The sequence below is a fragment of the Glycine soja genome, chromosome 2, assembly GCF_004193775.1.
Source record: "Glycine soja cultivar W05 chromosome 2, ASM419377v2, whole genome shotgun sequence".
Lineage (NCBI taxonomy): Eukaryota > Viridiplantae > Streptophyta > Magnoliopsida > Fabales > Fabaceae > Glycine > Glycine soja.
The window spans coordinates 46,129,190-46,144,071 of NC_041003.1; the positions used below are offsets into that span (position 1 = coordinate 46,129,190).

At 31.1% G+C, this 14,882-nt stretch overlaps 2 protein-coding genes and 1 non-coding gene across 3 annotated transcripts; 1 reads left to right on the forward strand and 2 right to left on the reverse strand.

Annotated features, from left to right (window-relative positions):
• The first annotated feature begins 268 nt into the window (after positions 1-268).
• On the forward strand, positions 269-3,724 carry LOC114398746. The gene is made up of 6 exons (XM_028360905.1): positions 269-568; positions 1,263-1,305; positions 1,534-1,700; positions 2,637-2,712; positions 2,843-2,902; positions 3,405-3,724. Exons 1-5 carry the CDS (start codon positions 428-430, stop codon positions 2,857-2,859), a joined length of 444 nt encoding a protein of 147 aa, XP_028216706.1. The 5' UTR covers positions 269-427; the 3' UTR covers positions 2,860-2,902; positions 3,405-3,724.
• Positions 3,725-3,994: 270 nt separating this feature from the next.
• On the reverse strand, positions 3,995-4,066 carry TRNAD-GUC. Its single transcript has one exon. It is a non-coding gene; the product is annotated as a tRNA-Asp (tRNA).
• Positions 4,067-4,658: 592 nt separating this feature from the next.
• On the reverse strand, positions 4,659-8,191 carry LOC114398752 (rop guanine nucleotide exchange factor 5-like). The gene is made up of 7 exons (XM_028360909.1): positions 7,585-8,191; positions 7,248-7,364; positions 6,953-7,107; positions 6,755-6,829; positions 6,366-6,656; positions 5,496-5,852; positions 4,659-5,399 (listed from the first exon to the last, which is right to left on the reverse strand). The coding sequence occupies exons 1-7, from the start codon at positions 7,802-7,804 to the stop codon at positions 4,941-4,943; spliced, it is 1,674 nt and encodes a 557-aa protein (XP_028216710.1). The 5' UTR covers positions 7,805-8,191; the 3' UTR covers positions 4,659-4,940.
• Positions 8,192-14,882: the final 6,691 nt, after the last annotated feature.

Genomic DNA, 14,882 nt, shown 5'->3' on the forward strand with positions numbered 1-14,882 from the left:
TTGTATAGTTATTTGTTAACATTCTCCGGTGTAAAGAATTCATGGAGCAAAGGGGTGGGAATTAAATGAAATAAATTAATTAGATTATATTCTCACTTTTCTCTTATTTCCTTATCTTGTTTTCCTTTTATCTTTTTCTTCTTTTCTTCTCACGTGACTTGTCACATATCATTTTTCCTCTCTCTCCTTGATCATGTGTAGTTAGTTAATCAGCACTCAATGGAATGAGAACATACATTTTTGGGCTTATAAATAGCCCTCACCCCGTGTCCTTCCTATGCATCTGCCAACTTCACTTGCTCTCCTCTCCTCTTTATCCTTTGGTTTTCCCCTTATTATCTGTTTTCCCTTCAGATTCTATCCAAATCTCTCCAAAATCTAAGTTTGTTGATATATTATAAACCCATCACCATCTATCCATACACACATGGCTAACAACAAAAAGCAAGCAGGAGGTTCTTCTTCATCAACCATGAAGTTTGACCATCTTTTTGGCCCCAAGGACTCCTCCTCCACTACATCTTCCTCCACCGGCCTCTTTGGCTCCATCTTTCCACCTCCGCCTTCTGTATGCATCACCTTCTCAATTTTTTTTTTTTATCTATTCTTAGTCATCACTTAATTATTTCTGTTTAACTTATATATGCATGGGTACTCAATTTTATTCTAGCCAACATATTTTTTAAATATTTTGTTCTCTGACTTCACTTCTGCGTACGCAGCATATATATATCTTTTTTAAGTAGCATGTAGCTGCTGAGGTCATTATGGTAAAACTCATCGGAATTTTTAGTAGTTATAGTAACTACAGGGTTTGTCGTTTAAAGCTGTTCTTTTGCCTTGGAGTGTCATGAATCTGTTTGAATCATTTCGGTCTTAATTTGCTCTGAGTAATTTTTTGAATATGGTTGCACATTCCGGACACTCTTGATCAAAGTAAAATGCTTTGATGATAAATATAGATCAAGTCATCCAGTAAGTGAGACTTAAAATAAATTTTAATAAAAAAAATTATTAAATAAGAGAATTATATATTAGATTTTTTAACAAAATTTAAAATTATTTTATTAACGTATGTGACTTTTTATATTAATCTATAAAAATTAATAAAATACATTTTTTATTGATAAATTTAAAACTATTGTTTTACTTAGGTCGACGATATATATATAGTGAGAGAGTGAGTATATACTTGTTCGTGAATTATAATTGCCATAATCAGTCAAATATACTCAACTTGTTACTTTTTCTTAACTTGTAAGGTTGGGGGTAGAGAATCAAGAATGCAAGAAGTGGGAGCACCAGGTTCCTTCAAAACTTCTTCCTAGCTGTATTCTTCTATTTAATATTAATTATTTTGACTTGATATATTGCATTTGCATGATATATACCATTATACCACTAGCACTACGTACCTTTTTCAATTCATCACATCTCAAATCTTGTCTACGTACTGGGAGCATATAATGGTTTTAAACCTCTTTGAATGTCTGGTTTTATTTAGTAAATTGGCTCAGTTTGGATTTGCTTTAGGAACTCAGACCAATAAAAGTGAAAGCAGCAGTCGCATCAGTAACAAGAATACTAGTACCAATTATCAGAATGAGACTGTGGAGCCTAGCTACTTCAGCTCTTCTATCTACTATGGTGGTCAAGAAAATTATTCCCCAAGAAGCAGGACCACTCAACCCCACCATGTTGTTAGTGCTATGACTCTCATCCATTATTTCTGTGGCCCTTGTTTCACATGAGGACACTATATGTTATAAAAGTGATACTTCATCAAATTGGCTAATGTTATTGTTTTTACTTATATTGCCCAAATATCTGTCATTTTTTTGGAAAATGACTTCATGACATTATATGTATGTCGTCGCAGTTCACTCATATAAATCCTATATATATAATTAATAGTATTATATTTTAGGTGTAAATATGTTTTATTTTCCTCTCAATATTACCAATTTTCTCACTATTATAAAAGTGGGTATAGTATAGACATAGATACAAACTTCATCTATAGTCTTTTTTATTTATTTATTTTGTCTGTTAAGTGGTGTTTTCAATTGCTCTTACTTAACAAATTATCATTTCGTCCCCCATAAAAAGTTGTGATATTATAGAGAGATCAAATAAAAATATTGCTGTTTAAGTCATAAAAATAAGAACGTTAATTATAAAACAAATAAATTGCATAAAAGAATACAAAGATTAAATTACAACTTTTTATGAATAAAGGGTCAAACGATAAATTTATGATATTTAAAAAGAAAAAAATATATATTTAACTCAACATTAATTTTAATCAAAAACTTATACATGAAAATTCAAAATAAAATCAAAATACCTTCTCCCGATTGATTAATTATCCGGAAAATTTTGCTATAAATTAATTTCCTGTATAATTTTTTGTTTAAAATATTTATATCTTTGCAGCATGAAATATGAATACATATGTAAAATGGACAAGTAATTAGAATATCATGCAACGAGGTTGATTTCATAATCATGAGAAATATTATTTAAGAAAAAAAACAGAGACCACAAGAAGATAATTTGCTATTGGACTGTATAATGATATCGAAGCTGGCTAATATATACTTTAATTAAGTAATTTATATTGTTGACCTTTGCAGTTCAAGAAAGATAAGGATGATGGTGATTCCAATAGTAACGACTCAAACAGCGCTGCAAGAGGGAACTGGTGGCAAGGTAGGAGCAGGATATATAGTCTTGGAACAGTAGCTAAAGGAATTAAAAATGTTATCTAAGAAGATATTATAAGTCAAACAACTACAATTTACTAACTTTAGTGCACCTCTATTATTTTTGGTTTCTGCAGGTTCCCTTTATTATTAACATCGCACTACGTAAAAAATAAAAACAGCATCCTGCAGACCAGGTATCTTTCCCTCCCTCTCTATCTTCTTTGGCTTGCCTAGATACATAAAACTCAATAGATTAACACGAATAATTAACTCGATGCTCATTTCACAAAAAAAGTAACAAGAATTTTAAATTAAATTGATTGAGGTATTGGAAATAAAATAGTGAAATTGGAACTGTCATAACAATTGGCTAGAAGAATACGTTTTAAAGTTAGAGTGGTATTAGCAATAGATTCTTTTATTATGGATTGAAATTATTTAAACATTATAATTTTTTGTAAAATTCACTTACACGCATAATTTTTTTTAATTTTTAATAAATTATAACTAATAAAAAAAACATGCATTATAAAGTGTATTATTACCACTCCTCTTCATTTTGTTATGCTCATTGCTCACACCATGCTTACAAAAATTTATTACATAGTTAAAGACCAACATGTCCATGGTTGAGGCCAATCTCTATGGACATTAATTGATTCATTTATTAACGTAACCGAGTTCATATTGATGTAGGATGAAGATCGACCACTGGCGGTGTAGTCTATACCCTAATTAACTATATGGAAATAAGTCATGGGTAGGGCATATATCCTACAAAGTTTAGTACTCTTTTGTCCACATATTGGGTCCTTTTTTGTCCCAGATATCTGGCTAAGTACTCCACAGCAGTCAAATCGCGACAGCAGCTTGGGGCCAAAATTAATTACTACCATTTGCTTTGTATTAATTTTATTTTATATTTGTAACCTTGTAGGCTTTTGCTTTATTATAATATGATGTGATCCCGTTCTATGACTAGTAATAATATGGCCTTGTGCTTTCTTTTGAGCATACACATGGGTGCATGTTGTTTTTGTGTTGATATCCATTAATTCAGTGATTAAATTGTGGCAAAGACTGCCAGAATCACAAGAAAAATGAAAAGAAAAGGAACTTAACATTGTATCATTATTTACTACTTGGCAAAGGCGATGAGAGAAAGTGCTCTGGCGTGAAGCCCAAGGGGACATATGGGAGCCCATTCAAAGCGTATCGTTCTTAATTTAAAGCCCAATTAAAGCATTTGTGTAAACAGCTCTTAATATAAAAAGTTATAAGTCAAACGCCGTTGCCGGGGATCGAACCCGGGTCGTCCGCGTGACAGGCGGAAATACTTACCACTATACTACAACGACAGCTGATATTAACTTTAGTTTGGTTAGAATTCTATTTCATATTGGACTTGAGTGTATGGCAGTATGACCTCCTCTGCGGGAATTTCAACAAAATCACTGTTAGTTGAACAATTCTAGAATAAATTACATTTGTTATTAATGTTTAAAATGCTTATGTTTTGTTTTTTTTTAAAAAAAAAGGGAAAAGGCTTGTTCAACATCAAATTGAATTTTACTTACGTGTGCTAATGTTTTGTTGTCTCGATTTTGACATATATTTTAAAGATATTTATCTACCGGAAAAAAAGGTAAAAATAATTATATAGCATTTTTTTACAGGAATAATATAGCATAATTTATATTTATGTCAATATTTTTATACTCAAATAAATATAATAGGATACCTTAGAAAATTATACTTTTCTTTTGCATGGAATGAAAATATTATCATATTGGATTCTTTTTAATATAATTTAACTTATTAAAAGTAGTTTTTTTTTTCTCTTTGCACAGCTCTAAATGTAATTAATAACTTGTTTTAAATACTTATTTTTACTTTATAAATTTAAAAATAGTATTCTAACTACATTAGATCATTAAGAACAACACCATCTTGAAGGAATACACAAAACCATGTCCTCTAACTACATTAGATCATTGATCATACAATACAATCTTCTAATTAATACAATTGGTCCTGAACTGATCCGTGTCAGATTTCACTTAAGACTGTAAATAATAACCCCAACAACTACACATTTCCATTATCAACTAACAACAGAACTTTTTAGGACTCAACCATAGAAGATACTAGTAAATGATACAAAGAAATGCTGATAAAAAAAAAACAGATACAAAGAAATGGCTGCTTTACTATACACAACCTCACCACCAGTCATTTTGTCTTGCCATGCATGGCATGTGATTTCTTTTGACGTTCTGGTTGTTCTTCCTTATTGTTGCTTGTGTTTGAACCATTCACCACAGTTGAATTGCTTAAAATCTTTGTTTCTTTAGATTCTGCCCCTAGATAATTTGACAATACTCTTCTCACCCCGAAGCCACGACGTTGAGGTTTGATATTATTATTGTTGTTGTGGTTGTTGCCAAGGAAAGGGGATCTCTCTCCCCTTGCAGGACTAATTAGTGGTGGTGCAGGTGAAAAGCTTCTTGGTGTGCCAATTGCTTTATGAGGAGTGCCTGAGACAGACACTGTCATTGGAACCAGAGGAAACCTATCTGAATGTTTTGTTAAGTCATCCACATATAGCAAATCTTCTATGCGAGCCACGATGTTAAATGCCATGCTCTCCAACACTCTTGAATAGCTCTCTAGTATGGATTTTCCAATATCCTGAATGTTTGAAATGAAATGTGTTAATGTTAAAGGCTTTGAGAGAAAATATTGCAAATTGGATGAAAATAAGGTAACAGAAGCATGGAATGGAACCTTGTTGCACTGGATCTTGCTGGTATCCAAGGTAGTTTGAGTGAGACCTGGGAATCTTTGCTTCAATGAAAGTAGAACATTTTCAGCTCTTTCTGCTAGTAGTTCTCTCTTATCTCCATCAGCCATGAAGTCCTTGACAATTTCCCAGGATGACTTTGTAGATGAACGATTAGGATTAGCTGGGGGTTTAGAGTGAGCTCTTCTACGCCACACGTATATCGAGGCTTCCACACAGTTTGCAATCTCTAGTGCAACATGCTCAGAGGAGAGGTCTAGGCAATCAAGCAGGCACTCTGGAGAGAATTTCTCTGATGTGATGTAATGGTAAATAAAATCCCCCAAGCAAGTCCTTCCATTCTGAAAGTTTAACCATGAATCAACTATGTTGGAAGAACTCTTTGTGCAAACCAAATTAAAATTTCACCGCAATGTCATATAAGTCAACAGAGAAATTAAACCAGATTTTACCATTGCAGATAGTATACATATATTTTAGAAGAAAGACGTGTGTTAGCTCCTTTGAGTTCATGATGCAGCAAAGTTAATACATGATACACCTGCTACGAATGTTCCCCCTTGGTAAACTTACTGTGGAATTTAATTAAATACACTGGCAGTGTAAAAGTTCTTTACATTGTCATTCTATCATAGATTACCTTTTATGATATGATTATTAATTTTTGTAAAAACTACTTTAATTATGTGTAAAATGACATCTAGTTAGTGGACAGTGTAAAAGTCTTGACACTAACAGTGTATGAAATTAAACCTCACTTGCAGGGTCTGTAATCAATCTCATATTATGCTTTCTTTGAACGTTTGTCTTAATAATACAATGACATTAACTTCTATTTATGTGCAAAATCATACCTTAGGAAGGGTTTCCAAGTATGACTCGGGAACTTCCATTTCAGCTAAAGCACCGTTGTTGATAGCCATAGAAGCTTTTAGTATTTGGCTTGCACATTCTCTTGTGTGATTCAACTGCTTTCTTGAGTTCTCACTGAGGCCAGAAGGGGGGACACGAGGAACTGGGAGCCACCATTTATCCTCTTGCCGTTGAATTCTTTTGCAAAATGAAGCTGATCCATCTGCATCTTGGGCTACAATCCCTTGGTCAACATACCAAAACTCCATATCCTTGCAACCATCTAAAATTTCCTGTGATAAACGCAATTTTACATGAAAGTATCAGAGCAGTTTCTCTACCAATTACTATTCTATTAGCATACCATGAAACATTAAAATCCAACACTCACAAGAAGCATATTGTCAAGTTTGTGCAGAGCTGGAAGATTCATGAAAAGATCTGACCTTGGCCTGCAAGTCATTACCTGCAGAATACACATGGTTACAAACATCACAACTGTAACTGCTGTGTTAATTAAAATCAAAGTAGAGAGCTCTTTATTGAGAAGAAAATTGAAGTAACAAATGAGTACTCAATCCAATTATACCTCAAGCTTACTTCCATCTGGAAATGTTTGCCAAGAAGGAATTAACTCAACAATGTGATCACTAACACTAAGAAGCCATTCCATCTCTCTCCGCCACATTTCTTTCTTTTCACAAGGTATAGGTTCTAGTCTCCACAATTGCCCAAACACAGTTGCTACATGTTGCATGAAATTCAAATTAGAAACATTATTATAAAAACATTAAAATTCACACCATAATAGGAAAATTTTAAAAATTTGCCAATCCAGAAAAAGGTACCACTTTCTCAAAACATATGTTACAAAGAAAGCATACCACAGAGATTAGTGATAGCATTAGAGATGGCCAAAGCACTGCACACTCCTTTCCCAGATCCTGACATATCTTCCCCAAGCAGTAATTTTGCAAACCTTTCCTTCATTGCATCAATTCCTGATCCATCATTATTTCCCAGTAGTTAGACAACAACCAAATAAATACTAATAACTAAACCCACTACCACTATAGTTTTAATGTATTGAGAAAAATAAACACTAAAACAGGTGAGACTCTGTCTGAACAGACTATCGGTCTTTTTCCAAGCTTCATAAAAGCATCAAAATTCAAAACTTGTCAAAAATGTTGTATTCCAAATTCTCTAGTCCTAACTTACCTGACATTTTGGAACTGACAGTGGTAAATTTTGAATCTTCCAAGTGAGAAACAGGTTCATTTTCTTTTTCATCTGATTTGCGGCATTTGGAGAGTGTAGCCTTCCGAATAGGCCAGCCAAGAGAAGGAGAAGAACATTCGTGAGTTGAATCACTAGAAGAAGAAGGAACCCCATCTTTTTTCTTTTGAAAATTTTCACCCTTGTTGCATAAAGCATCCATCTTGCGCAACTTTTTCCCTCAGAAGCAAAAGCTTTGCTTTTTGAACAAAAAAAAAAAAATCACCCCAATAATGGCTCACTCTCCTCCAACATGTCCCAAAATAGCAACAGTTACAGTATTTGCAGTAACAGTGAATGAGTTTGAAAAACACAAGGAACTTGGGAGGTGGGTTTTATAGATTATCGTGTATGAAGGGACCGTTGAGGTTGCTGTGGGCACAGCATCCTGGAAAAGACGAGGGAATGAAGAAGAACATTATGGCTTTTTGGGAAAAGGTTTGTTTGTGAGACTGAACAGTTGTTGTTGTTTTTTGCTCTCACTCTCTCTCTCTCTGTGTTTTCCAAATTTGAAGTGTGGAATGCCACATGACATACCAACGTCTCTCTGGCTTTCGCTCTCAGAGTAACTCAAATTTCTGGTTACGTTCAAAATAATAATAAACAATTTAAATCTGGTAGCTGTGTCTGTAAGAGACAAGCCAAATAGCCAATATTATTTCTTTGACTTTTTCTTTTATCGTTAGCTCATAATTAATTTGACATTTTCTTCTACTCACATTACACATTACATATATTAAAAAAACTAATTAAATTACAATTTTAATCTCCTTTACGATTTTAATTCTCCAACTTTTTGTAATTTTAGTATACAGATTTTTAAAAATAATATTTTTTCTCTAACCCTCAATTTGTCATATATTTTATTTGGATTAAATTATATTTTTTATCTTTATTTAATTCCTAATAATAATCTACAATTTTGATCTCTCAAATTTTTTTTCCGGATTTTAATCGTCAAATTTTAGAAAATTTACATTTCGGTCCAATTCTTAATGTTAGATGTTTATTTATTTATCTTTTACATTTAAGTTAATTAGATTATTTTAATCATTAAAAAATAATTTTTATCTCATTGCAGTTCTAACACATCATCAGCTAATCTTTAAATTAAATGATCAACATATGAAAATTTGAAAATTAGCCTAAAATTATGAATTTTTTAAAATTGAAGAAATAAAATCATGAGGAAAAAATAAGAGAATTAAAATCAGATAAAAAAATAAAAGAAGTTCAAAAATAATTCAATTGAATCTTAGACCTAATATATGAGTATCATATTAGTTATTTTCATGCAATTTATAATTATATTTTACAAAAGGTTGGTTATTTTAAAATGGCTTGCTTTTTATTAAAAAATTATTTGTTATTTTTATTTTTTTTCTATTTTAGTTTCAAATTTGAATGGGTAATACATATTTTATTTATAATTTTAAATTTTTCTTTTTAATCAATTTTTTAGATTTTATTAATTAAACAACTAATTGTGTATATCTCTTATAATTTATTAAAAAAATTCTAAAATATTTTTGAATTCTATCGGCATTTAAAACAACTGTAGTGCACTTTAATTACAATTTAAAATCAGACAAATTAATATCTAATTACATGCTAATACACATAAGAACACTTTAACAAACAAAACTGAGTACCTTGATTTGATGCATAGAAACGGTACATCTACATTGGCATGATTTCGCATGCTTTGCACGAGTAGTTGTGGATGGTGTTGAAACTAGAAAGATATATTAATAAAATTCAAGTACAAATTTTGCCATAAAATGGCATATCATCATTAATTGAAAGGAAGAATAGAAAATTCATGTGTAATGAATGAAACAGTTGAATTAGGTATCTATTTGAATAGAAATTGAAATAGAATTGTAAGTTGATACTTGATAGTGTACTTGATTTAAATTTAAATTTAAATATAATACGTTTGTAATTCCACTCTAAAGTGAGTGAAACTGATTAGTGGCAAGCATAAAGGTCCTAACCCACCCAGAACTACCACATGTCGTAGGCTCGTAGCTCAATTTTTGTCCAATAAATATTCAAGTAGAATGTTTCTTGAAATAATTTTTCGGTAAAATAAAATCCATCTTAATTATATTTTCGCCTCAAGAAAATATACATAGGATAGTTTTAAATAGATGGGAGAGAGGATACAGTATAGTACAGAATTGCTGTGGATTATGTCTGATGCATTTGCTTTGTAAAGGAGTTTCTCATAAAGCAAGGTTCAATTTACTCAACAAAGCACCAATTAAATTCAATTTCGTAATTGAATAAAAAAAAACATGTGATTAAACTCTGTCTTCGCGCATGAAAAGAAAAACATATCATTTAAACTCCCTAGCCTTTCACAAAACAACTTTTCTAATTGTAAAAAAAAAAAAATATTAAACCTCTATTCTATTTCCAAAATTTTATCAACAATTATTGTATAAGAACCCTAACACACGTTCTATTTTTAAAATAAAAAAATTAGAACCTCACTTGGTGCTCAAACGAGGAATCTCATGTCTTCATCTAGTGATTATAAAGTATCTTTCCATTAGAAAAATTTGTATGATATAATATTGTATAAAAAATTCTAGCCGTCATATACAAAGACGAGTTTTTCCTTATTCCATTGTCAGTGATTCTATTTAAGGTAACAAATATTGATTTCATCTCCTCATTATATGTCTTGACAATTTGTAATTGTCATTGTAAATTATGATATGCTGTAATTATGCATCATTTTGTCATTAAAATCCTTTAGAAGTTTTTTTGAGAGGAAAAATCCATTAGAAGTTAGAACAGAGAAACGCGTCATTTTCCTTGAGCTTGCCTCAACTGCCTCCAAACCATGAGAAACCCGCATGCATAATCATTAAGAATGTAAATACGACAATGTGAAACATTTGCACGAAATATGATGCTGGAATGGAGGTGACTTTGTTTTCTTTCATTACTTAATTTTTTATTATATAATTTATTGATCAACCAATAAGAAATCAGCAATCACCAATTCGTGCTTATAAGTACGTAGTTAACATTTTCCTACCAAATAAAACTATGTTCATTCTAATTAGTACGTTTGATACTGTTAATGCTTGATTCGGCTTAATTTTCACTTTTTGAGGAAAAAAACAATTATATTTATATTAAACTCTTTTCAAGAAGTTTTAAAAAAAGATTATTTCTTCCAGCATCCTATTTAAATTAAGAATCAAATTATTAAATAAAATGTCTTTTACGTAAAATTTAAATGTTTTTCCTTATAAATAAAAAAATCAACTTGCGGTTTTGCCATAGTTAACAATGTGTTCGTTACCCATTTCTGATGTGAGTTTATGCATCCTCGGATCCTCCCAAAAGTTATTTGGATGTAATTTTTTACGTTCTATGTTTTTCCAAACATTCTTACTAAAACTTGGAAAACTTATGTGTGAGTGAACTCAATGGTGAATTGGTCGAAAAGCATAATAAGTTCACATATATCACCTTGAATGCAAGGATAAAGAAAGGAGTAGCCTATGGATTATTTTTCTTACCTAAATTAAAGTCAAATATTTTCTTCTTTATTAAATGTTATTGAACTATCTCTACATATATGTAAAAGAAACTTGCAATTATATTGTAAAGACATAATTTGCACATAATCACTCTGCATCTAATTGTAAGTTTTGTCTATCTATACTAGACTAGAATTTTCCAAGAGGAATAGCCCCTTTTTTTCCCAAAAGGAATGAATAGCTCTTGATTTCATTAAGCATTAAGTACATAAATGAATAAACATTTCCTTTTGGTCTCTGTTGTTTTATTACCTACAATATGTATATAAGGCTTGTGATTGTGGTTTAGAAGATGCTTTGCAAATTCAAATGTCTCTCCCTCTTTATGCATCCATCTTCCCAACCAACACCAATAACGGAGCAAAAGTGGAAAAAATTAGTTCATGTTTCTTATATCCGTTAGCAGAGGTACTGTTAGCCGTTGAACTTTGGTTTGTGCTAGACTACTATTTTTCCAAAGTTCATTTTATACACACTTGGATCCCACCAAATACTATCTTTTCAACTCTATCCTTTTCAGTTTCCCTCCTTTGAGTCTCTGACAGTGATGGCATCACCCATTAACTTGTTTATGCAAGGAGTAATTCACCGGTTGTGCCTATAACTAAACAACATTTTGTACTTTGGCTAGCCTGCAATGCATGATATGTGCAGCAAATTAATCGGTCAATGGAGAAGTATAATTTACATGTAATCACACTACTAGAATTTTCCTTATTAGATGCGGATTTTTCTGTCGTTTTTTCACAAAAATGGCAGGAAACATATGTTCTATGAATTTTCATGCAGATTCAAATCCGCATGTAAATTGCTCGTGGATAATAAGTTTTTTGTGATTTTAAAATCTGTAAGAATATCTTGCAGATTTTCCTGATAAAAAATCTAAAAGAAACACTAATGTTTTGATTTGTTTATTGAAGCAATTTCAACATAGTTCAAAAGTTTTTTTTTTAACTAATAATAATGTGTAAAATATTTTTCATTATCATTTAATCACAAATTATTATAAATAATATTTTAGAAATCAAACTTTAGCACTTTATTATTAATAAGATTTACAACAACCCATTCATTTTTATATGTATAATGATCAATAAATTTATTGTACATAATAAATGTATTAATTATAATAATAATTATCTTAAAAATTAAGAATGTTTTTTTATTAATTGGTAAATACATTACAAAAATAAATGTAATAAAATCTAACAATTAAATTTGGATCTATATTATTAGTTCTAAAATTTCTTATTCACGAGCCTCAACAATTACACCAATTAAAGCAACTAAAAGAAGTATTTAAATAAGTTCAAATGAAAGAAAAAAATGTTGATAAATGAATTCCAACTTGATTTTTTTTTCCTTTTAATATTAAGGTGCAATTAGTTTTATTGGTCCACGGTGTATCCTTCTTCTTAGCGTTGCATTTAAAGGTTCATTTTGGCTATTAGTATAGTTGCTCTTCAATCCATATTCTCGACGCAATAATTATCTTTTACCACTTGCTAGTTCCGTATCTTCGTGGTAAGCTTTTCTTCTACTTTTTGCACCTAAACTAGTCGTTTGAATTTAAACCAAAATAAAGACTACGTCCTTTCCAATGGTGGATTTCAAACCGAACCAACGTAACCATATTTCCAAGCACGTGATGTTCTGAGCCTCAATAATCTCCATAAATTCTTCAATTATAGCTACAAATACGAAAATGGTCGATCCCCATCTAACTCCTCTCTACTTTCTACTTCCATTATGAGGTTTTATCCTAGCCTCATACAACGCAATTGGAAATTGTTTTGCTCATAGTTCCTTTCCTTAGCTTCCATCTTCAATGCTTCGATTGTTTACGTTTTTTTGGAGTTCACCATTGATTTAATTTTGGGTTGAAATGAAATAGATCAATAGCAAATAACATGTAACGTTTTATTTAATAAAAAAAATTGCTAACTGTTTCGGTTTTCGTTAATCACATGAACTGTGATTTCTATTAAATTAACACGTACTTGTTTAAAAAATGTTAACATTAATTCTACATTACTTTTCATGTGAACTCACGTAGAATCTTTGTTTGAAATAGCAGCGCTGAACATTTTATGAAATAAATACTCACTATATATTATGGTCCCCCCACCCCCAAGGATTAGAAATTTTGTTTTCAAATTTTGTAAAGTATCGTAGGTTTTAAGGTGGCACACCGGCATGCTTTGATTCTGCTTTGTTGTTTCATGTTCCTTTTTTTGTGGTTGCTAAAATTTTACAGTGATTTCTTATCATGGTTGTTGATCATTTCGTAATTAGTTGTGGATCAAAGTCTCAATTTCTTTCCAATCTTCCATTAATTCAAAGTTAGTAACTATAATTGTTTGAACTTTGGATTTAGTTCCTCCATGAGATTTTTATGTTATAATTAAACATAGTCCTAACATGGCTGAAATCTTGCACCCTTGAAAAGTTTGATTCTTACGATAAAAGAACAACAATATTTTCTATAACCAAGACTGGATCTGTATCGACTCAAATTTCTTCTAAATCTTTCACTAGTTGAGTAATATATTTTTTTCGAACATCCATTTTACTCATTTAACTAATTTGAAATATTTTTCCCGAAGTCCCATCTTAATTCAACCCTAATCACTCATGTCACAATATCACCACTCAACTAAGGCGATAGGAAAGGAGCTTGCCATTCACTGAATAGCGAATAATAATGCCTTTTTCGGTTTGAAGGAGGGCAAAAGCCCAAGACTACACAAGTTTAATAGAACAGGCCGAAGGCCCAGATACATAAGCAAGGAACCCAACGAAAATTTTTCAAAAATATATTTTACAAAATAATTTAAAATTAATAACCCAAAAAGAAATTCAACCTGTGACTTTCAGGATATTAACATTAATAACCCAATTATGTTATAAAATAAATAATATTATATATAACACTAAAATTTTTAATATATATTTAATGCGCATGTAAATTTAAATAATAAATTTTATGACAATTAATTTTGATATAACTTATACGAATTATTTAATTTGTATATCTTTTTTATAAATAAAAAATATTTAGCATTAAAAAGATTAATTTATTAAAAAATTAAAAAAAACACTTATAGATCACGTAATCCATATGAATTATACGGATTATATAATCTGTAAAAATAAAAAACATTTAAGGATATTTTTAAATTTTAATGTTGGGTGCACGGGCAATATGTCTCGTGCACTTAGCAAAGCCCCCAAGGAAGCTTGCAGGGGAGGAGGGGCTTTCAACATATGCACACTCATAGGTTTAAGATCATGATTGAAAAACGAGAGATTTTGCCTTTGAGCTCTAAAGAAAGAACATATAGGTTGCAGGCAAGGGCAATCCCTCTGGGAGTGCAACACAGATTCAGACATCATGTGACACGAGGGGCAAATGTCTTGATCTGACAGGTCTCTACTATACCGCATGTCATTCCTCATAAGCCCTCCCCGCGTTGCCTTCCAAACAAAGTCTCTAACTCTTGGTCTACCTTTAAATATAGCCAGAGCCACCCAAATAGAGTTATGCCCTCCGTTAGTTAAATAAATTAATAAAATTTAAAAAAGAGAGGTTATTATTAGGAATTACTAAACTTACAATTTTACGAGTTTCACTCTGTTGATCCAAAGGTAACTACTTCTATAAAGTAATTGTCAAAT

Coding starts and splice junctions, on each gene's coding strand:
- LOC114398752 (XM_028360909.1), bottom strand. CDS start 7,804: ATGGATGCTTTATGCAACAAGGGTGAAAATTTTCAAAAGAAAAAAGAT. Junction 7,365..7,584: donor TGTCAGTTCCAAAATGTCAG/GTAAGTTAGGAC, acceptor ATGATGGATCAG/GAATTGATGCAATGAAGGAA. Junction 6,830..6,952: donor CAGATGGAAGTAAGCTTGAG/GTATAATTGGAT, acceptor TGTATTCTGCAG/GTAATGACTTGCAGGCCAAG.
- LOC114398746 (XM_028360905.1), top strand. CDS start 428: ATGGCTAACAACAAAAAGCAAGCAGGAGGTTCTTCTTCATCAACCATG. Junction 1,306..1,533: donor GCAAGAAGTGGGAGCACCAG/GTTCCTTCAAAA, acceptor GATTTGCTTTAG/GAACTCAGACCAATAAAAGT. Junction 1,701..2,636: donor CCACTCAACCCCACCATGTT/GTTAGTGCTATG, acceptor TGACCTTTGCAG/TTCAAGAAAGATAAGGATGA.